The 25,215-nt window shown below is 35.7% G+C and overlaps 1 protein-coding gene across 1 annotated transcript; it reads right to left on the bottom strand.

Moving 5' to 3' along the window:
* Positions 1 to 15,895: 15,895 nt before the first annotated feature.
* Positions 15,896 to 16,846, bottom strand: LOC121725997 (signal recognition particle 14 kDa protein). Its single transcript, XM_042113216.1, has 3 exons — positions 16,664 to 16,846; positions 16,503 to 16,575; positions 15,896 to 16,361 (listed from the first exon to the last, which is right to left on the bottom strand). The coding sequence occupies exons 1-3, from the start codon at positions 16,685 to 16,687 to the stop codon at positions 16,135 to 16,137; spliced, it is 324 nt and encodes a 107-aa protein (XP_041969150.1). The 5' UTR covers positions 16,688 to 16,846; the 3' UTR covers positions 15,896 to 16,134.
* Positions 16,847 to 25,215: the final 8,369 nt, after the last annotated feature.

Here is a 25,215-nt window from a genome sequence, read left to right as displayed (position 1 = left end):
GGGTGTCGTTGTATAGGTTTTTTTACAAATATTATGAGTAGTATGAGTCATAAATCATTTTCCGATTTAGGAATCCGTTTGTAAAATATTAAGTTTTAAAGTGGAAAAAATCGTTAGAGTCCAGTCTGGAAATGTGAGTTCACGGGAGTAGGAAATATGTTGAATTTAAAAGGTAAACTATCACGGCTAAGAAGTCTTCATATTTAAGTTATTGAGTAATAGTTGTTCAACAAAAAAAATGTAGGTATTCGGCGATGTATAAAGGAAGTTTTTGTTGAAATTAATTTAAAAGTAACTGAGATGATGTTGTTAGTAGTGTAAAACACGTCATAAATGTACATTCATTGACCATACAAAAATTAAAAAAACTAGCGGTACTACGGAACCCTATATTGCGCGTGGCCCAACATGCACTTAGCTGGTTTTTTAATACTCATGAAACCAGTAGTTTTATTATTTAAAATGTGATTGCTTTTGTGTCAGAATCAAACAAGATACCTTATGAGGCCGGGTACCAGTTATACAATATTATATAATCGTGGAGACCAGTCTCTTCCATCATGCACATAAATACTAGGAAACAATATTCAATTAAGTACTTATTTTAACCAGCTAAAGACATATTTGATATTACTACGAAATTTATGCGATTATTTATTTAGTAGTAAATTTACTACGTAACTTTAGCGTTTAAATATTTATTAGTAATTTTACTACAAAATATTTAAACACTAAAAAAATTCTAGTAAATTTTTACGCAGGAACCTAGGTAATTACTATTTTAAGCTGAAAAATAACTCAAACATATTAAATATTTTTAGTATTTTTACTACTAAATATTTATACTTTAAAAAATATTTTTGTATTTAAATATTTTGTAGTAAATTTACTATTTATTTTTATATTTTTAGTGTTTTAGTATATTTTTTAAGTGTTTAAATATTTTGTAGTAAATTTTTACGCAGGAACCTAGGTAATTACTATTTTAAGCTGAAAAATAACTCAAACATGTTAAATATTTTCGTATGACAAAATGATTTTGGTATTACGTATGTATGAGAATTTCGATGGCACCCGGCCCCTTAACAATGTTCTATATTGAATAGCAGTATTTATTAAGCTTTAAAAAAAAGTAGCTTTTTTAAATTGTGTCTCATTTGTAATGCAACAAATCTTGTTATGTTAAATTGTTGTTTTATTCGTTAACTATTTCAAGAAAACAAATTTACTTTAATATTTTAGACGAGCCTAGAAAAAGGTTCCTCTGATCTAGTTATTAAAAAAATCTCATACTGAGAGACCAGCTCTCTGCAAACCTACCCTTATCATTACTCATTGAATAATATAGAATAACTAGATGTCCCGCGCGGCTTCGCCCGCGTAAATTAGAAATTTTACAGAATCCGTAGGTACATTTTCCCATAAAAAATATTTCCCCCGTTTTTCCCACATTTTCCTGAGTTTCTTCTGTCGTATTAGTCTTAGAGTAATAATATAATATAACCTTCTCGATAAATGATGAGTCTTACTCGATAAATGATCTATCTAACACTGAGATAAGTTTATAAATCGGACCTGTAGTTTCTGAGATTGATGCGTTCAAGCAAACATACTCTTCAGGTTTATAATATTAGGTAGATATAGATTTTTTTAAATTATCGCTTGACAAACTCGAGTCTCGATCTAAAAGACTATGAAATGGTATAATATGGTAGTGATGATGATGATGATGATGATGAAGAATGTAATTTGCATAGTAGCATATGCTTTCTGTTCTTAAAACAACGCCGAAACTCCCAAACTTGTATCTATAAAGAATCAGGAATTCTCTCAGCACCTTCCGAACCACGGTATACCAGGTATATCTCGGTGCAAAATCTTACTTGTTGGTAGCATATGCTTAGAATACTTCTCACGAAACCGAAGTCACCATATGTTTCCCTATAAGTTTTGAGGAGTTCCCTCGATTACTTATGGATCCTTCATCAGATCACCACTTTTCTGAATATAATACCAAATTGGGATGATACCCTATATACCAAAAGAAAAATTTTGAAAATCGGTTAACAAACGGCGGAGTAATCGTTGAATATAAGAAAACGAACATAACACCTCCCCCATTTTGAAAGTCGGTTAAAATTGTAGCCTATGTGTTATTTATTTAATATTTTAATCAGCACATGAATTGAATAACAAAATTTTTTTCAAATTAATCGTAGCACCATCTGTCAGGACAAACTAAAATTGAAATAGAATAATATTGAATGCGATGATAGCGCCGTCCGCCGGATCTAATGTAAAACATTCCAAAATCAACAACTCCTTATAAATAAGAAATTAATTGAAAAAACATTTTCCAGTAGACCAAACTGTAAATCTAAACCATTCTCGAATCTCCACGAACACACACAAAAAATTTCATCAAAATTGGTCCAGTCGTTTAGGAGGAGTTCAGTCACATACACACGCACACAAGAAATATATATATTAAGATATTACAAACTCTTTACCTAGGTCTCGTCAAGAAATATTTTTTTATGAGAATACTAATCATTATTTTAAATAAAAATATGGTGCAATGGCTTGTGATAATAACAGATATGTATCAAGGTGTTAAAATAATTAAGTATTTATTTATTATGTAAAGGCATGCAATATTTTGTAATAAAATAATTATTATAATTATCAAGTAGAAAATTTTGTTTCATTCTTTATCAGACGCTCCCTCTAGGGAGATGCCGTAATTTACCGTTTTTAGACTCTTATTAACTCATAATTTGAATTTTGAAAGCTACAAAATTACAATAAAAATACAGCAATATTCTACAGCTTATGAACATTCCTTTCACCGTTTTTAATTTCCCATTTTTGTTTATTATACTCATGATATCAGCTTCCAAATAATACCAATAGGCTACTTGACCTCATTTTTTTCTTCATGCTAATCGCTTCATAATCATTCATTATTACAAAAAAAACTAATATTTTAATATTTTACACAGTAGAAACCCATAAAAATGTTAATTGAAAAATATGCCATATAAATGGCGCCGAAAAAACTGTCCGCCATTGTAAGACGTCATACGTTTTGTATTTTAAGCTCTCTTTATTGAACATTTTTTTATATGCTAAATGTACTCGTCTAAAAGTGCCCATCAATTATAAAAGAATTAAAAAAGAAATTAGAAATCATTTGTAATGTTGAAAACTTTTGGAGAAAAGTTTTGGCCATTTCATTTCCCGTCTACAATAAATGGAGATAATTTATAAAATCGATTTTTATTTGAATTATTCAAGAAAATATATTTTACAAATCTTTCTATTATTTTTTTTATGAAATAAGGGGGCAAACGAGCAAACGGGTCACCTGATGGAAAGCAACTTCCGTCGCCCATGGACACTCGCAGCATCAGAAGAACTGCAGGTGCGTTGCCGGCCTTTTAAGAGGGAATAGGGTAATAGGGGAGGGTAGGGATGGGAAGGGAATTGGAGAGGGTAGGGAAGGGAATAGGGTAGGGGATTGGGCCTCCGGTAAACTCAATCACTCGGCGACACACAGCACAAGCGCAGTTTCACGCCGGTTTTCTGTGAGAACGTGGTATTTCTCCGGTCGAGCCGGCCCATTCGTGCCGAAGCATGGCTCTCCCACGTATAAATTATTTCTATTTTCTAGGCTTATTTTTATTATTTATGTACAAATAAACTTACATATAACGAGCGCGATAAATAAAAGATATTAAATTACGAATAGAATGACGTCACATCCAATTCGGAAGTACCGCAAAAGCGTCAGTACAAATCCTATTTTCATAAAATCATCTTTTCAAATCGACTTTATTTATCAATCATAAGCTTTTATTTGATGATAAGGGTGAAATACGGTTTCCTAGGCTAAGTTCTACTAGAAATATGTATTTGTTCAATGAAATTGAATACAGGTCAAGTAGCTTATTCAAGCATACATTCAGTATCTATATATTAATACATGGAACATAGGTGCATGAAATTTCGCACAGTTATAGTTTATATGGTGAGTGCATCGAGCTAATATTTGACACATAGATCCTGACTTACACACGTCCTCGTGTGTATCGGGAATTGAGACATTAGTCGTCATCTGTACTTCTAAGTTCTATCTGAGGACCGTTCGGCCGTCCTGCTATAATAATGCCACGAGTGAAAGCTTTCCACAGAAGTAACTGTTATCATCCAACTTGTTTTCAAGGAACAAGTTCACTTCCATTATCACCATAGTTTCAACAAGTGCAATATTCCAACAACAAAGTAAATTCTACTATGTAGGCTCATAATATACTCTCTTAACAACGTGATTTATTTACTTCCAACAACTTCTCCAAAACATCAATTTTAACCAAGGCTCATCGAGCCACAGCCCCAGGTTGACTACAGGATCACCATCCACAAGACACACCCTGTCTCTCCACATTTTTATGGTCCTCCAAACCATCACATTCTCCCTGCCACCGCGTAGTCTCCATACCAGCTAAACTGGGTTAGGAATCCTACGATCGACAGTGAGAACAAACCATATGCTAAATGAATCACGTTAATGCGCGTCACTATTTGCGGCAAAATTTATGCACCCATTGCTCGTCACCGCCGCGCAGCCTTCGTACCAGCTAAACTTTGTTTGAAGTGTGGCCTACGATCGGCAACAAGAATAGGTCACAAACCAAATAAATAAAGCCCTTATTATTACACCAGCGCCGACACTGGCCAAATTACTCAAATTCTGTGGGAACGTTACACTCGTGCATCGCTCGTAAGCTTTCATGAGCACATTTAGAAGTTTTACTGCAATCTAATGATTTCAACCGATAACCGTCTCCTTGTGACAAATTAAAGGTCCTCTATAATACTTATTACTTAGGGTCTAATTTTTTTTTTGATTTTTATCACAACAAAATTACCGACAGCCAATTTTTTAAGTGTTTGCTTTAGTTTCGTCGAATCTATTTGTTATAAATTACTAACTAATGGTTGTCTGGTACAAACTGCTGTTAGCAGTGAGACCGCCTAGATTTGTACATAGTTTTCCTATATTTAATATTGAGTTTTAAGTTTAAGTTGTACAATTAAATAATTTTCTTTTTTATTCTAACTAGATTATTACCATGTATTTACTTTTGTTATAATGTGAGCTAAAATTTTTATTCAGCTTTCAACTAGGTTTTAGATTTTTTTATTAAATGAACTACGTACTTGTACGTTTTACTTTAGATGGGATTCCTAGACAAAAAACGACTCGAGACATCTCTTCCCGTCCTTTTTTTTTATGAAATAAGGGGGCAAACGAGCAAACGGGTCACCTGATGGAAAGCAACTTCCGTCGCCCATGGACACTCGCAGCATCAGAAGAGCTGCAAGTGCGTTGCCGGCCTTTTAAGAGGGCATAGGGTAATAGGGGAGGGTAGGGAAGGGAAGGGAATAGTTGAGGGTAGGGAAGGGAATAGGGTAGGGGTTAGGGGATTGGGGCTCCGGTAAATCACTCACTCGGCGAAACACAGCGCAAGCGTTGTTTCACGCCGGTATTCTGTGAGAACGTGGTATTTATCCTGTCGAGCCGGCCCATTCGTGCCGAAGCATGACTCTCCCACGTCCTGATAAACAATTTCAAAATCAGAGCTTGAGCATGCTCTAATCACTGTAAAATGTTGTTTCAATGGGCATTGTCCAAAAAAAAATCACATGTACTTTTTATATTTTTTTTTCGTTAAAATAGGGTATTTTAAGAATATAAATTAAATAATTTTGAAATTCATTGGCTAGTTTTTTTTTTTTTATTTTTTTTTTTTATAAATAAGGGGGCAAACGAGCAAACGGGTCACCCGATGGAAAGCAACTTCCGTCGCCCATGGACACTCGCAGCATCAGAAGAGCTGCAGGTGCGTTGCCGGCCTTCTAAGGGGTAATAGGGAAGGGAATAGGGGAGGGTAGGGAAGGGAATAGGGGAGGGTACGGGAGGAAATAGGGGAGGGTAGGGAAGGGAATAGGGGAGGGTACGGGAGGAAATAGGGGAGGGTAGGGAAAGGAAAAGGGTAGGGGATTGGGCCTCCGGTAAACTCACTTACTCGGCGAAACACAGCGGAAGCGCTGTTTCACGCCGGTTTTCTGTGAGGACGTGGTATCTCTCCGGTCGAGCCGGCCCATTCGTGCCGAAGCATGGCTCTCCCACGTCTCAATAAATTTTTAAAGTTTCGCTCTGACGTCATCATCGGCCGCCAATTGACCTCTGCATATGTTTTAAATTTCCTTTCAATGTTATTTATAATGGCTGGTTCGTCAAATGCAAGTTCTCATAATGTGAAAGCTGATACGAGAAGCTTACCAAAAGTTCAAAACGTAATGTTGGTCGAATTTATTGCTAATTTAACGCCATTGAAGGTCAAACAAAGGTTAAACGTATTTGTTCAAAAATATAAGCTAATGGGTATTTTTTTCGTTTATCTACAGAAAAACGACCACTGACCTTATTCCTCGAAATGTTTTTGTAATGAGCAAAATTTTAAAAAATGGACAATCCCCATTAATTCAATTCATGTTTTTTCAATTTCAATTATTAGCCCTGAACCAATGGGTCTAATCTTAGTTATAACTTGTAACACAACAGTTAACTCAACAACATTCTCGAATTTGGCTTTAATCTCACTACAAGCCACTTGAAACCCAAAGTATTCGTATCGCTTTTTATAGCCTCTAGAACAGGGTTTCCCAACCTTTGCTTGGTCTGGGACCACTCCCAAATTTCTCTTGTTAACAGGGACCACTATGAAGGTCTAATGAAAATAAATTGTAATAATCGTAAACTTTAATAAAAACTTAATATGGAATTTCATAAAAAGAAAACTTTGGTCTTAGAAGAAATTAATGATGATAATTCCTAGAGTATTAATGTGATTTCCAAAATTGTATTTTCTTCACGAGGTCCACTATTTATTTCAAATTAACAAACATTCACGGACCACTTAAATAGCTCCTACGGACCACTAGTGGTTCACGGACCACTGTTTGGGAACCAGTGCTCTAGAACAATACGTAATCTTTGTAACCCTTGCTCAACAGATTCTGAAACTACTCGTATGATGATATTATCTAGATAGCAAATCACACATGACGTATTGACCAGTTCTCAGAATGCTTTATAAGTAACTCTTAAACTTATCAAATCAAATCAAATCAAAATATTTTTATTCAGAGTATTTTTTTTACAAAAACTTTTCCGAACGTCGATACTAAGGTGCCTACCACCGGTTCGGGAACTAACCCGGCGAGAAGAACCGACGTAAGAAACTCGCACGGGGCCATCTTTTACTAAAAAGATGGAAAATTACAATTTGAAATATATATAGTGCACCAAGGCTATAAATAAATACTGATAAATTGGAGAACTGTCAAAATGACGTTTTTGTATGAAAACAGCGTTAGTTCCTTTTCTCGCGACGTTCATTTAAAGCCTTGTCGAACTGTAACAATATTATGACTTAGAGCTATTTACAACAGGAATTATAAAAAAAAAAATTCTAGTAGCCTGTAAGAACCACCCTATTCCCAAGGTGTGTTGTCGTCGATGAAATCATTAATTTTATAATAAGCTTTAGTGTGGCTTTAGTACACAAACGTTCTTTTACTACTTTTTTAAATTTATTGATAGAGAGATTTTGAACGTTTTCTGGGATTCTATTGTACAGGCGTATACACTGGCCTTTAAAAGATTTACTGATGTAGCAGTACCTACGTTCGTTCGCCGATGAAACAAAGAAAACAACGCGCTCTGAAAAGAACGCACGCCGTCTTTGTATACGTTCGTTGTAGAAGATGAAACACAGAAGAAAATCGCTCTGCAAAGAACGTACGTTCGCATGACAAGAGAAACAGCTGTCCGTGTAATAATACCGGACATGAACCGGCCCTGAAAAGGGCGTTTTTCTAATAAGAATTCTTCATAGCATCTTCACAAAATGGCGGCACTACTATTATTACCGGCGCAGCGACGAGCAGCAGCGAGACGATATCGGAATGGCGCGCGCGGGCGAACTGAATTCGCGAATCGCGGCCCGCGAGGCGCGAGAGCCCATATTTATACTCGGGCGATGCCAGCGCCGCGAGCCGCGGTGCGTCCAGTTTCCCGCGCGGCAATCGTAAAACCGTGTAAATATTTCTTATTCGATTTTTTTCTCTTTCATGTTTCTGTAAATATTTTTATCTCTTTCTGTATGTCCTTCTCTAATGTTGTTAACCAATCACAGTTAACCTTTAAACATTCTGTAAATTACTGTAATAATAATAATAATGTAAATTTTTGTATATAAGCAGCACAAATCTCACAATAAACAATAAAGCACTTCAGTTTACCACAGTAAATCGAGTTTTACTCTTTACTCCTCCGACCTCTAGTGAACTCTTAGAGTGACCAACCGGTCCTGACTTTGACTTTGCTAAGTCTGATCACTGGTATTTCTAATTTGTTCTTATTCCTAGTGTTAAAACAATGATTGTCGCTATTCTTTTTGAAATTATTTAAGTTCTTTCTTACATACAGTATATTATCCAAGACGTATTGAGATGCGACGGTCAGAAAATTTATTTCCTTGAACTTTTCTCTTAAGGATTCATACGATGACATCTTATAAATAGAACGTATCGCTCGCTTCTGCAGCACGAATATTGCATTAATGTCCGCTGCATTTCCCCATAGAAGGATTCCATAGGACATAATGCTGTGGAAGTAACTAAAGTAAACAAGTCGCGCTGTTTCTACATCAGTTATTTCTCTGATTTTTTTAACAGCATATGCTGCAGAACTGAGCCTATCCGCCAGATTTGCAATATGCGGACTCCACTGTAATTTACTGTATAAAGCTATACCTAGGAAAACTGTGGTGTCCACTAATTTCATTTTCTCATCATTTAATAGTACATTGGTTTGTACTTGCCTAACATTTGGCAAACTGAATTTTAAACATTTCGTTTTGTTAGAATTTAATAGTAAATTATTAGCATTAAACCATTGTACTATTTTTGAGAGAGCACTATTTACCTCGTCGTAATTGTATTGTTGTCGCTTCACATTAAAAATTAGTGAAGTGTCATCAGCAAAAAGTACTATCTCATGCTTATCTTTAACTAGATAAGGTAGGTCATTTATGTAAATGAGAAAAAGAAAGGGACCTAATATAGATCCTTGTGGAACGCCTAGCTTTATTTTACTACCATTACACATTTTAGAATTAACTTCTACTCTTTGCGTTCTATTTGCAAGGTAAGAACTTAACAGTTTTAGGGCCGTGTTCCTTATACCATAATGATACAATTTTCTGATTAATGTAGCATGTTCGACACAATCAAATGCTTTGGATAGGTCGCAGAAGATACCAAGTGCATCCTGCGACCTCTCCCAAGCTTCAAATATACTACATAGAAGACTGATGCCTGCATCTGTAGTGGACCTACCTTTAGTAAAGCCAAACTGATTGTTATGTAACAAATTATTACAGTTAAAGTGAACTAGTAATTGACTTAGAATTATTTTTTCAAATATTTTACTAAAAGTTGGCAAAATAGATATTGGTCTGTAGTTGGCTGGGTCAGACTTAGTCCCAGCTTTAAAGAGAGGCATCACCTTGCTATGCTTCATTAGGTCAGGGAACACACCATTTTTAATACAATTGTTAAAGACTAGAGCTAAGTGCGGGGCAATGATGTCAATTATTGATTTAATAACTCTTGTGGACATACCCCAGAGATCAGTTGTACTTTTGACATTCAGCGATTTAAAAGTCTTAATAATATCCCTGGAGTCGATTTCTTTAAAAATAAAATTGACATCACGTTCCTTGACATTTTCTTTAAGCAACCTTTCCGCAACTGCAGGTGAGGAATTTAAGTCTTTTGTAGTTGAGATCGGAATGTCAGCAAATAACTTCTCAAAGACTGTCGTCGACCTCAAGGTCAGAGTTGACCTTTTTATCATCAATATAAAGTTCAAGTTTTGAGTTACGACAGTAGACTCTTCCAGTCTCATCTGCAATAACTTTCCAGGTGGTTTTCACTTTATTTTTAGAGTTCTTTATTTTTTCTTTTATGTGAAGCATTGACTTTTATAAGTGGACTCGGCATAATGGTCTCTACCAAATCAAAATACTGTGGCCGGTCCGCCATTTTATGTTCCGGTTCTCCGAGGTACATAAACTGTCAAAGTGTCGTATTAAAGGGATGTCGAAATTGAAAAAAAATATAGATATATCGATACATCGATATTTGAAAAAATATCAATATCGGTCTCGATATATCGCGAAAAAATAGGCACTTGAAATGTTCACAAAATACTCAGTTGTATACATAAGTACTTTAATAATGATAATAATTGATCGTAAAATTAAAATAAACTGTAAACACTTCGTGCGCGAGTACAACTAGTATTTGTCCGATTTTTTGGTAATTTTTCGTTGGTAGTTTTTATACTGCCGCGCAATTTGTAAACGCAGTAAAGAACATGTCAAAGGTTTCGAGAAAAACGCGGTCAAAGTTGACATTTTATTTTTGGTTGCCTGCACTTTGTTACTCAACCATTAGTAAAAATATATGTATGGGTTCAAAGAGCGAATTTAGAAGATGAAGTGGATATTAGTTTTTTGCTTTTTGTTTAATGTTTTGTGTGTAAAATATCAAAAAAACCGTTTCAGTTATGGCTTCGCTTAGTTTTCACTCGGTACTCAACTACTTATAAATGCAGTAAATGTGTTACTTACTGCACTTATGTGCATGGGCGTACCCAGGTTCTGGGCCGGGGGGGCAAATTACCCAGGTTTTGGGCCAGGGGGGGGCAAATTACCCAGGTTTTTTTATAAGCTAGGTGTTTATAAAGAATAAAAAATTAATAATTTTTAGTTGTATAAATATTATATTGCAAAGAAATGTCAAAAATTCGTTTTATTATTTTTAATTTTTATAGATGAAAGTACTACATAATATACTTAGTAGTGACGTCAACATGATCCAGGGGGGGGGGGGGGGGGGGGGGAAGCTCACTTCTCGAGATGTTATACTATATTATTGTACTTTGAGCATCTTAATTTCCTTACAGTTTTTCTAAAATAATGACAGCTTTAGCTACTTACTACTATTTAAAAAAAATAACGGACTCACTATTTTAAATCTAATCTATTTAAGTCTTACTATTTGTAACACATGTCTTTGCACTCTAGTGGCTGTAAAAATATAATAAAAAGCATTTATAGGTCTACCAGGATCTGATGGCAAAAAGTGAGAAAAGAAATTGTCTCTAGCAATACCCCCGGTATGTTGTAATAAAACATTTTTATCAATTTTTTCCTTATAACGGCTGATTCTGTGTGTGAAACATGCAAATATAAAAAAAGTCGGCCACGTGCGAGCCAGACTCGCGCACGAAGGGTTCCGTACCGATACAGAGCGAAAATAGGCTAAAAATTTTGTGTTTTTTTTGTATGGTAGCCCCCCTTTAATTTTTATTTTATTTTAATATTATTATTAAATATTAAAGTACACATATAACAAAATAATGTATAAAAAATTCAAGTCCCTACCTTTTGCCACTTTTGATATAGAGCGAAGGAGCCCCCCTTAGATATTAATTTTATTTGTTTTCGGTATATTTTGTGGCAACAGAATATATACACAATCTGTAAAAATTTCAGAAGTCTAGCTATAGACAGACAGACAGCCACGTTGGGTCGGTACCCTTAAAATGTACCTATCCAATGACCTTTTTAATATTTTTTTAATTTTTTTTTTCTTATATATTTTATTCAATTCTGCAATCAAAATTTGCCATCAGATTAAGTAAGTTATCAATGTGACATCGATGAAGCAATTGATACCTACCTATACCTAGACAATTATATCAGTTAAAAAATAAAATTTCAAAAATGCTTACAACAATTTTTTTAATACTTAAATCTGTAAATATTTGAGATATAAAGCCCGGGCACACATTAATGTCTGCTGATAGTTTCCACCACCGAGTGGAATTGTCATTGCAACGCATGAAGAAAGTCTACGATTTTAATTGAGTTTGATCAACAACATGTACTTAAATTTTTTGAAGGTTAAAAATATATCTAAATGGTATATTCCAGAGCCCACACCAAAATTACAAATGAAAGGAATATCAGAAGCCACAAAGAATGCAATTACATATCTAAAAGTAAGTTCCTCTAATGCCCGAAAATAGAAAACGGTTTATTATAATTTGCCGGTAATACTAAAACTAATTCATTTACATTTTAAATAAATATTTACAGACTTTAATATTTATTTTCAATGTTTAAAAAATTATTGTAAGCACTTTTTGAAAATTAAATTTTTTTGACTACATAATATTTAGGTTTATGTACCTACGGTATTTGATTTATTGATCTCACATTGATAACTTACTTTTGTAAATGCTCTTTATTATATTTTTACAGCAACTAGAGTGTAAAGACCTGTGTTCAAAATAGTAAGACCTAAATAGATTAGATTTAAGATAGACTTAAGTCCGTTATTTTTGAGTTCACGTCAATAAAATAATAAATGTATTTAAGGTAAACCAATGCGCATACATACTATAAATGCCGTAATTGTCATTTAGTGCGTTTGTAACATGTTGCAGTTAAAACAACACTTCGGTGAACCTTAATATGTATGCAGTATAATTGTAAAGTACTGCATTAATGTTAAGTACTAGTCATCTGTTTTGACCATGGAAACAATTTTTTTAGTGCTTAAGTGACCTTACTGCATGTACCTATACTATGTGCAAGACTAAATTAATAATTTTAGAAATATAACAAGAATGACGTAATTGGCACATACTGCATATTTGTTATGTTGCTTATTCAGTAAGCATGGGTTTTCACGTAAAATTAAGTTTTCGAGTACTCTTACTGCAGTTATACTAAGTACATAAATCTTAAATCTGCTCTTTACTGCATTTATGTTAATATGGTTTGGCTTTTGTAATAACGATAGGAAAAAATGGGTTTTTGATTATTATAGGGGCATTTTCAAAAAAACGTGTACCTACCCTTGCTAAAATATGTCTATATTTTTTAAGGTCATTTATTTACCTTTTTTTGAATGTCATATACAAGGAAAAATATTGAACTAATGGAATAAGTTAAAAAGAACGCTGAAAACGTTATATTATTCTGATATTATTGAAACAAAATCGAATTTTCGACGAAACAGATTCCGTTGTGCGACTAAATGTAAAATATAATTTAATACAAAAAAATACAGCAATAAATGGATTTCTTTGTTAATTTAATCTAGTGAAATGCATATTTAATTGTTTATTAAAAAAAATTTAGATAATTTCAAGGATCAACAAGAGTAGCAATTATTTTTAATCCATAGTGTGACTATGTGACCCAACCACTAGGTTATTTTTCATTTTTTTACATGAGTAAGTAATATTTAACATATTTAAAGGAGTTTTTATAACACAAAAACCTTTTATTTAAACATTTTTATTGTTGCACTACTTATAAAAGTAAAAAAATTCTTTGATTTCATAGATTTAACTTCAATAATTATTAGAGGGACGAACATCTCATAATCATAAAGATGTGTTCACATGTCTACGAATTCCTAAGTTATTAATGACATCGGATTATATGCACGATCAAAGTGCCGAAATATCCATGCAAATATGCACGAAAAATGGTCGAAATATGCACAAAATATGCACAATCAAAAGTCACTTAATATTAATTTTTTTTTTTTCCGGTAGTGACATTAATAAAAGCGCCAATTTTTATAATTTCATAAAATCCAGGATTTTTAATTTCCTGAAATAAAGACTTTTTATTTATTTATTATACGCCAATAATAATTTTCTACCAACATTTTCCGATTGCAATCTTAATGTCCATGGAAGTTAAACTACCGAAATATGCACTATCAACGAAAAATTGCCAAAATATGCACTATCGCCTAAAAAGTGACATTATATGCATTTGCATATGCAAGTATGCAAATGCATATAATCTGATGTCTAGTTATTATAAATCTGCAAATATCAACGACACAAAATGATTTTCAACTTTACTGATAGAAAAGTAGTGGAAATAAAATCAAAATTAAAAAAAAAAAAACTTTTAGGTACTTAAATTTTAAATATTTGTTATTGTTAAGTAAAGGCGACGCCTTGATAATTTGGCTGTAACGATATCGATTTTTCAATGACTAAAGCTAAGAAATTAAAGTTCATTGTCAGTATTTATCATGTCTTTGTCTTTGATTTACCCATAGCATAACACGATTGGTCAACTTTTATAACACAGAATAGTCAATCAAATAGACCTGTGTAAAAAAAAAGGATTCCTATTTTTCCAACAGAGGAGAGTGATTTAAGCTTCCAAATTTGTACATGGCTTGGTTCAAGCATACACTTTAATTTGCCCATAGCTTATATGAAATGTATTTATGGTTTTTAAATAACGCGACAAAAATATTTTGTCGCTTACGCCCTTTCCATTTTTTGCTGTTCCATTGCTTGTTTTCTGTGAAAGGCCGGGCCGGGCTTTCATAGATAACTAGCAATTTAAAACATATCCAAAACGGTTTTTTACTTTAACGCGGCGTCACCTTAACACATAAGTAATAAAAAATATATTTGTACGTTAATCATACCAGTTTAAAAATCTCCAATTTTCTTAATAAAATCTGTGAATAAAAAAATAATTTATTTAAAATGTGAACTAAGCCTTATGCTTTCCGCCTTGTCCGTTCCATTATATGTGACCATACGAAAAGTCACAAGTCGGAAGTCACGTAATATTACTTTCTTTTACTTTTAAAGTGTTTGTAAATAACCGATAATAGTTATCACAATTTCATTTTTTATACTAAATACTAAGCTAATTTTGCAACGTGTCAACAGTAGAAACAGTTGGAGAAAGTATAATAATGCTTACAAAATATGGTCACTTATCTGAACAAATAAACCGTTCCTGAAGAACCATCCAACCTGCGTCCGCGTCTTGTAGCAGATTTTTAACTACTAAATTCAAATTGAAGTTTCTCGATGTACAATGAAATATAGTGCTATCATTTAGTGCCGAAAATATTTTTGTAGTATGTTTATAAAACTAAAAAAAACGGTCACTAAACCGAACATTCCGGTCGGGTTGCTTTTTCATGATTATAATTTTAATTAATTTGTAGTTAAATTATGTTAGATTTTTCAATAACAAGACATTCAATTGATACATTAAGTATTTAGGAATCTAACATATGTTTTTTAAGTAACTTACTTTAAGAAAAAAAATAGTTATTAAAGATTTTGTTACAACTTCTGGGAAGGGGACAGGTGAATTTAATAGGTTTCGGTACTTAAAAACCCTTATAAATCTCATACTAAATAAAATTTTATGCAAACGTGAATGTATTTTAATAAAAGAAAACTTGTTTATGCTCCTACATTAAAATTACAAAATGTTAGTATGTAATTTTTTACAAATAATCTGTAGCGAAGTCAAGGGACAAGGTAAAAACCAGGGGTACACATTTTTTTGAAAATGCCCATAGAGCTTAACGTCAGCATCTCAAATATCTAAAACAACCATAAACGCAGTAAGTGGTACTTACTGCGTTTATGAATTGTGCGGCAGTATAGTAATGTACATCATATATTTTTTTTAGATTTACCGTGCCCCTACTTTAGAAGTTAGGGGGGGGGGGAATTATCAAGGCGTCGCCTTATAGGCTGTTAAAATTTGGTTAAAATTATATTTTGTCATCATTAAAAGAAGATTTATATTCAGCTTGACGTGTACAAATGAAATTCATAACCAATCTTGCCATGTTAGTACATAATTTGTGAAAAAAAAGTAAAATAAATAATACAAAGTTTATGACTTGAATTTGTATTTTAGGCATGTATAAAGAATCACAGTTTACATGCTCAACTGTCACCAGCTTGGAAGACAAGATTCCAACTCTTCAAATCTTTAAAACAAGAGAAGAGCACTTTCAATGGACATCCGGCACTAAGCTGCACACAGTGGTCTAATGCAAAGTCCATTTCATGTGTATGTGCACTGTATCATATAAAATAATAGGTTTCAGTCTCTTATGACACTTTCTGTACTATTGTGTAGCCATTGTTTTCTTTTTAGGTTTCTTTAATCGTTTTAATCCGTTCACACTAGTTTTTAGTAGATTTGAGTATGCTGTAGTAAACTTTTCTACATCTCTTTGTTCAACAACAGTAGATATCTTTTTGCTGCCAGATTGAGCCCTCAATAAACATTTGTACTCTGGATTCTTGATAAGTGGGGCGCCATCCCGGGGCATTGGTTTTGTTCTGCCATCATCTGTTCAAAGAAGTAACGTATTTTAAGCTTCTAAATAATTTTTTATTCAATATGTGCGATTTTCTACCACGTTTATCATCCATATACAATATATACAAGGCACATAGTAACCTATACATAATATTATTTTAATCAACTTACATCTTTTCATAGTCATTGTAACTGATCCTGATGACCGTGCTTTTTGGAACAATTTGCTGAGCTCCGAGAGAAACTAAAATAAGAGGTTAGCAATTACAAGCATTCATCTTACATTATGTATCGTACCGAAATTATAAATCTCATCACAATGAAAATTTTACCTCTTCATTCTCTAATAACACCATTTTTGTTTAGAGTCCACGTACTTTGTAATTATATTGTTTCACCAAATTTAATGTATGTCTAATACATTATAATATTTTCTCTTCACCGAATTCAAATAATATTTTTAAGTTTTTACTTGGTTTTTACTCCAAAAAGAATTACACGTTGACGAGTTGACGAATGACGAGCGACCTATGACATGCCAGTCATTTGTCACTTGTCAGTGTCAAATGCCTTTTTTTCTTAATATGGCACTTCGGCTATCTAGCCATGGCCAGTGTCGACTGTCGAGTATATTATGTGTAAAATCAGCTACTCTTTTTGATAATGTTTTATTAGGAAATTCCTGGATTGTGAAGTACGTTCCAATTACTTTACTTTACCGAGCGAAATCCGTGCCAGTCGCAATATAAAAAGGTCGACATCGACAAACTATTTAAAAATTGTACTTTATGCAAATATTAAATATTGCAACCATTCAAATATCATTCAAATATTGTACTTCTTTAATTGGGTATTTTTTATATTCAATGGGATAATAATGTGAATGAGGATTACAAAAAGAAGTACATAAATGAATAATTATAACTGTTTTACACGTTTATTGATAGAAAATAGGTTATAAAATTCTTCAAGTTAAGCACCCGAGGTCGATGGAAGTGATTCCTCAGTATTAAAGACCCTGACGGTATCGAGGCATACGTCGTCCTCGTCCATTGCGTCAAAAAATCATCGTCGACAACATTGACGATATTAGAACAATAGTTCTCTTGGCAATTTGTGCTAATCACTGAGCAAAAGAGACAATGGCGCGGATTTCGCTCGGTAAAGTAATATATAACTTCGAAGGTATTGGAATTACAGAAAAAGTTTAAGAAAAAAAATTATTCATAATTAAAATATCTAGACTTGGATAATCGGTAAAATTTAATAAAATTGAATGGTTGAGGAGAAAAGGATGAAAAATAGAAAAAAAAGTAAAATTTTTGCCTTGCGGGAGTAATAAGATGAAAAATATTAATGTTAAAAAAAATTTCAGATAAAAAAGTTAGTAAGTAAATTTAATTTGGAAGAGAAAAGGTCTCTACAGTTTTTTTGCCTAGCACACGGACGTAAAAAAAATACGGACGGATCGCCATTAAGAAATGAGTGAAGCACCCTTAATAAGCCCAGGCGATCATAATATGTACACATCTTGCACACACACTCACAATGTAATAAGCCGATCGTACCGCCATTACGCAATTAGACTGCATTGCGGTGACACGTCTTTGTCATTCATAAATAAAAATAAATATGCCGTCTTGTGTTGTAAAATGGTGCAAGAACAATACAACCTTACACAAAAAACATCAAGGAATAATATTTCATAAGTAAGTTAACATATTTTTAAAGTATTTTGATAAAATAATGTAAATATTAATTCAACTTCAACAGGTCAGTAATGTCCATAACAAAGTGGGGAAATTTTCCCCAAACCGGGGAAAATTTTAAATTATTTTAAAATAATCAAATAATTAATTTTACTGTCTTTTATTAGTGTCCTGTAAGTATTTAGCATACTATTGACCAGTAATTAGGTAGGAATACAATAATAGGGGTGTAGACAGTAAACGAAATCTAATACAAATTATTGTTTTTTTGAGAGTTTGTATTATAGAATTACCGAAAAAGGACATATTTTACTTAATAACTTTATAATATTTTTTATATTTAATAAGTGATTTTTTAAATTGAAATAAGAGTGTATTTATTTTTTATACATATTTTTAGGTGTAACAAAATACTTCCCCGCGGTCGGACGACTGGTCCAGAACTGGAGGGTGGAGGAGGAAGTCGAGACATTGTCGGACCACTTATATATTCGATTCTGTGTCTCCTCCCCAAACCATACCCGGATGGTTCCAAGATCACTAGAAAGTGCATCAGAATTCCCACGATGGTCACTGACCAAATTGGACCCGGAAGCACTGAGTGAGGCTATTGAGGTGGAGGCTTGGACGCCAAGACCAACGCTTCTCTGGTTCCGAGAGGCTATGACCCGGATATGCGATGCTGCCATGCCCCGCGTTTGTGGTCCTCCTGCAAGAAAGCAGGTCTATTGGTGGACGGACACGATTGCGGAGCTCAGGCACCAGTGCATAAGGGCACGCCGACCTTACCAGAGACAAAGGCGTAGAAGGACGCGCAATGAGTCATTGGAGAGGCGACTCAGATCTGAGTACAGTGCAGCCAAGAGTGCCCTCCATCTGGCTATAAAGCAGGCAAAGGAGGCGGCACGAGAGGAAATGCTGGCGGAACTTGATCGGGACCCATGGGGTCGCCCATATAGAATAGTGCGCAATAAGATCGGCCGCAGCCCGCCAGCTTTGGAGACGCTACCTCCCGAGCAACTTCCAACAATCGTGTCCGCGCTTTTCCCGACTGTTAGGGTCTTCTGGGGATATAATTTGCCCTAAGTATACATATTCTTTTACATAATCAAGTTTAGTTCCATATGCCTCTATGTGGATTTCTGTCGAGTTGGTCATTAGCTTGGTTTTGTCTGTGTTTATTTCTAGACCTACTTCTCTGCTTCTTTCTGCTATGTCTTTTATCATGTGTTCTAATATCTTAGGATCTTCTTCTAGAAAAACAATGTCATCGGCAAATCTTAAGTGGTTAAGGCGAGCACCATTGATTAGAATCCCATAGTTGCATGATGCAGCGTAATATAATATTATAATTATTACATTTTATGTTTACAGGTAGCAGAAAAAGCGTTTAACGAAATAATCAAAATTACTGGGAGAATTTATGCTATAATTTCGAAAAAAAAACACTGAAAATAAATACAAGGAGTGGGAATTAGCCCTTTATTAGGATATTGAAGAGCTGATTATTGAAGATGAAAGTGCCTCTTCACTGTGACACTACTGCTGTAACTACATGGACCTAGAAAGTGGCGATGATTCTGTTTCCGGCTGCATTGTAGAATATTATTTGGATGATCATATTTTATTAAAATAACAAAACCCTGTTTTTCATTTACTTATTTATTTTTTGTATTTTCTTAAATATTTTTTAAATAAGTAGTTACTTAATAAAAAAGGAGTGAGCTTCTCTCAGCTCTCACTGGTCATCAAAGTAGCTCTGCAGCTCACAGAGAGAGGGCAGCCAGGGATCTTCAATTTTTTTTAGGCGGGGCAAAAGCTGAAAAATGCCGCCCCGCCTACCTACTTATGTTTATTTTCACCTTTATCATCCATATAATTTCAACTATCAACATGTAGGATATATAATATTTAACAGGGTAGGGTTTAAAAGCGAGCGGGAGCCATGCGCGTATTTTGAACTATGCCTACGCGCCTCGCGAATAATAAATGTTCGTGCAGCACGTCTCACTTCGCGCTCAGGGTATCGGTCAAGTTGATGTGGCCATGAAATTGCTGTACTTGTGCTATTATTTATTACGTGGTCAAAGTTAAATAAATGATGAGTTGTCCATTGGTCCGCGAAGTGTGAATTTGGCCGCCCCCTGAATTTGCCGCCCGGGGCATTGGCCCCGGCTTGCCCCCCCCTTAGATCCGGGGCTGAGAGAGGGTACGGACTAAAATAAGCCACATCGCTTCAACCGTTTAATCGAGTCTAATCGACTTTCTTGACAGAGACAGACTATGACATATACAAAGATTATAATACTTTACATAGATTCGATTGTTTCTTGTAATGTTTTATTACATGAAATATGCAGACCGACCCCTTTGTTATGTCCTAGTAAGTAGGACATAACATAGACTGGAGAGAGCCTTATACACCGATATAAGGCTCTCTCCAGTCTATAGTACCTCAATGAAAGGAACTAACGCTTTTATCCATATATATTATAAGTCTATGGTAGAGACCATTATGCCGAGTCCACTTATAAAAGTCAATGGTACTTGTATAACGCCGGCTCTTGATATAGGCGAACGCGTTGGCCAACGCGTCTGCAGACGCGTTGGCAGTGCGCTTGCAACGGCGTTTGTGAGTAATCCACACATAGGAAGGTCGTTCAGTATGCTTTGGATCGCGCCAATGTGCGGACGGATTCAAAATGGATGTTTAGTCGCTAACAGCTGCAGCTGTTTATTTATTCACAGCTTATAATTACTTTGTAAATGTGGACAAGAAAAAGTTTTTAAAGAGTATTCTGGAAATAAATAAATAAAAGGCGAGAAAACGTAACAAACAAAGAAATAAACTCACTTTTACATAATATTTTATAATATTAAAATAATATAAGTAATTATTTTATTACCTACTTATTATTTATTAAATTATTACATACAAAAATTATTACATATTATAATAATTATCATAATTATAACTCCGGGCAAACTGATCGCGCGGCCTATGTGTGGATGGAGCGCGAAGCTTGCGACAAATGTCCTTTGATCTTTTGCCGACATTTCCGACCCGCGCGGCAAGCTCGCAGATGCGTCGGCCAACGTCTAAATACCTACGGCCAACGCGCGAACGCCCGTTCTACACATTGGGCCAACGCGTCTGCAGACGCGTTGGCCAACGCGTTCGCCTATATCAAGAGCCGGCATAAGGCCGCCTCCCCATATAGGCGAACGCGTTAGCCAACGCGTTCGCAGACGCGTTGGCAGTGCGCTTGCAACGACGTTTGTGAGTAATCCACACATAGGAAGGTCGCTCAGTATGCTTTGGATCGCGCCAATGTGCGGACGGTTTCAAAATGGATGTTGAGTCGCTAACAGCTGTAGCTGTATATTTATTCACAGCATATAATTACTTTGTAAATGTGGACAAGAAAAAGTTTTTAAAGGGTATTCTCGAAATAAATAAATAAAAGGCGAGACGTTTTCTCGCCTTTGCCTATTGCCGGCACTCGACATATGGCGGCTCTCGACATAGGCGAACGCGTTGGCCAACGCGTCTGCAGACGCGTTGGCCCAATGTGTAGAACGGGCGTTCGCGCGTTGGCCGTAGGTATGTAGACGTTGGCCGACGCATCTGCGAGCTTGCCGCGCGGGTCGGAAATGTCGGCAAAAGATCAAAGGACATTTGTCGCAAGCTTCGCGCTCCATCCACACATAGGCCGCGCGATCAGTTCGCCCGGAGCGGCGATGAAGAGTGCACGTTTCCTTCTTGTGGCGAGTTAACATCTAACTTGACGAAATGGCGAACAATATGAGTATCGAGAAAACATTTAAATTTATTGGGCCCTATGGGTCTATACAGACGGACCGCATTTCAACTGCAATCCAACCGCAAATTGCAGTTGAAGTGCAGTTTGAATGCAGTTGACACGACTGCAATAGAACTGCAAACCGAACGCGCAGTCAGATTGCAGTTGACTGCAGTCGTGTGAACTTCATACCGACTGCATCCAAACTGCACTATCCCACCCACCCGCACGCTCCACTCTCCCGCGCATGGAATCAGTAGTAGTGCAGTTTGGATGCAGTCGGTATGCGGTTCACACGACTGCACGCCAACTGCAATTGAACTGCAATCCGACCGCGCATTTGGTTTGCAGTTCTATTGCAGTCATGTCAACTGCATTCAAACTGCACTTGAACTGCAATTTGCGGTTGGATTGCAGTTGAAATGCGGTCCGTCTGTATAGACCCTATCAGAGTAAAAACTGCCTGTGGAACCAAAAATCATATCAAAAGTTGCAAAAAAAATAAGGTTATTGGACATTCTATTTTCCTCACGATGTTTTTAGGGTTCCGTACCCAACGGGTAAAAACGGGACCCTATTACTAAGACTTCAACGTCTGTCTGCATTTCTGTCTGTCCGTCTGTCTGTCTGTCCATCTGTCTGTCCGTCTGTCTGTCTCCAGGCTGTATCTCAAGAACCGCTATACTTAGCTAGATTTCTGAAATTTTCACAGATTATGTACCTATATCTGTTGTCGCTATAACAACAAAATATACTAAAAACAAAATAAATTAAATATTTAATAAATAATAAATATATATTATTAATTATTAATCATGATAATTATATGTAATAAGTAATAATTTTTATATATAATAAATAATAAGTAATAAAAAAATTAAATTATTTTAATATTATAAAATATGTAAAAGTGAGTTTATTTCTTTGTTTGTTACGTTTTCTCGCCTTTTACTTATTTATTTCGAGAATACCCTTTTAAAACTTTTTCTTGTCCACATTTACATTTATAAGCTGTGAATAAATATACAGCTGCAGCTGTTAGCGACTCAACATCCATTTTGAATCCGTCCGCACATTGGCGCGATCCAAAGCATACTGAACGACCTTCCTATGTGTGGATTACTCACAAACGCCGTTGCAAGCGCACTGCCAACGCGTCTGCAGACGCGTTGGCCAACGCGTTCGCCTATGTCGAGAGCCGCCATAAGGCGAACGCGTTGGCCAACGCGTCTGCAGACGCGTCGGCCCAATGTGTAGAACGGGCGTTCGCGCGTTGGCCGTAGGTATTTAGACGTTGGCCGACGCGTCTGCGAGCTTGCCGCGCGGGTCGGAAATGTCGGCAAAGATCAAAGGACATTTGTCGCAAGCTTCGTGCTTCATCCACACATAGGCCGCGCGATTAGTTCGCCCGGAGTTATAGTTATGATAATTATAATAATATGTAATAATTTTTATATGTAATAATTTAATAAATAATAAGTAGGTAATAAAATAATTACTTATATTATTTTAATATTATAAAATATTATGTAAAAGTGAGTTTATTTCTTTGTTTGTTACGTTTTCTCGCCTTTTATTTATTTATTTCGAGAATACCCTTTAAAAACTTTTTCTTGTCCACATTTACAAAGTAATTATATGCTGTGAATAAATATACAGCTACAGCTGTTAGCGACTCAACATCCATTTTGAATCCGTCCGCACATTGGCGCGATCCAAAGCATACTGAGCGACCTTCCTATGTGTGGATTACTCACAAACGCCGTTGCAAGCGCACTGCCAACGCGTCTGCGAACGCGTTGGCCAACGCGTTCGCCTATATGGGGAGGCGGCCTTATGGCGGCTCTCGACATAGGCGAACGCGTTGGCCAACGCGTCTGCAGACGCGTTGGCCCAATGTGTAGAACGGGCGTTCGCGCGTTGGCCGTAGGTATTTAGACGTTGGCCAACGCGCGAACGCCCGTTCTACACATTGGGCCAACGCGTCTGCAGACGCGTTGGCCAACGCGTTTGCCTATGTCGAGAGCCGCCATATGTCGAGTGCCGGCATAATGGAGATCAGTGAACTGCAAACACTTGGTCTCCTTGTGAGTTGTGACTTGTGAGTATAGTATTCACAGAGTACTTTATTATAATGTCGGCTGTATACTCTCGCCGAGAGCTCTCGGGCGAGAGTCTCGTGCCCGTGCTCGTTGCCCGAGTGCGATCATGTACATTCTCGCTTAGTTCAATCGCAGTTATGAACTCAGAGAAGATGGATCATTATTTTTCTCTATGCATCGAAAGATATCATTGTAATCCAAAGATCTATAATCAAATTCTATTTTATTTCTCACAGATAATGACTGATAATGACGTTTATTATTGTTATTTTTCTGTTCTGCACTGTCTAGCGGCGCGACTAGTAGTGAAAAACGCGAGAGTGTATAGTAATGCGCTCGCTTTCCTCGCGAGACCCTTTGTCTCGAGCGCAAAATACCGACAGCGGACCGAGAGGGTCCGAGACAGGCGAGACGAGGTGAGCGCACCCATTTACACTCTCGCACTCGGGCCGCCTCGCTGTGTCTCGGCGAGAGTGTACAACCGACATAATAGTATTCGTTGCACTTGGTTTGGTACCTACAAATATATAGGTACTAGTAATCTGTGATACTAGTAATCTGTGGTTTGGTAAATGCGTAAAATGTAAATAGTATATGACATTCTCTTTGGTAAATGCCTGCAAGAGATTTTAACTATATTGCCATGATATAATTCCCAGCGCCAAAAAACACTTAAACATCCAATGGAATAGAGAGTGGGTCATATCTGGTAATGTTAAAGGCAAACACTATTTTGACATACAAAGTAGTGTTCCTGTTAAGCCTTGGTTTTTCAAATACATTAATAGTCGCAAAGCAGTATGTTCTACCGTTTGTCGAGTTAGGCTTGGACATTGCTGCTCACCGGTATTCTTAGCTAAGATTAGGGTTAAGGATAGTTCTTTGTGTGAGTGTGGCCTAGATGAAGGTTCCCTGGACCACATCTTTTTTTGTTGTCCTAAAAATCAGTCCTCCCTATATGACCTCCTTCCTATCAATATCCCTCGCCCTATTAATTTTAAATCAATTTTATGCTTTGTAAATACCTCTTTTATTGACATTCTGTGTACATATATTTGTTCTAACAATATAAAATTGTGATGTTTTACTAACCTCTAAGTATATGTTTGTGTTTGTTTTAGGTATATTCAACAGAATTTAAATTATTGTTAGATACTGTACCTTGTTTCTTCACCAGACCTGCAATATAGAGCAAAGTCTACCCAAAAGCACTCTGACATTGGCAACTCACTGAGGCCGCCATAACCTAAAGAAGAAGAAGAAGAAGAGA

The sequence above is a fragment of the Aricia agestis genome, chromosome 4 (genome assembly GCF_905147365.1).
Source record: "Aricia agestis chromosome 4, ilAriAges1.1, whole genome shotgun sequence".
Classification (NCBI taxonomy): Eukaryota; Metazoa; Arthropoda; class Insecta; order Lepidoptera; family Lycaenidae; genus Aricia; species Aricia agestis.
Note: the sequence above shows the minus strand (reverse complement) of the source record. Positions and strands in the feature narration are given on the sequence as shown.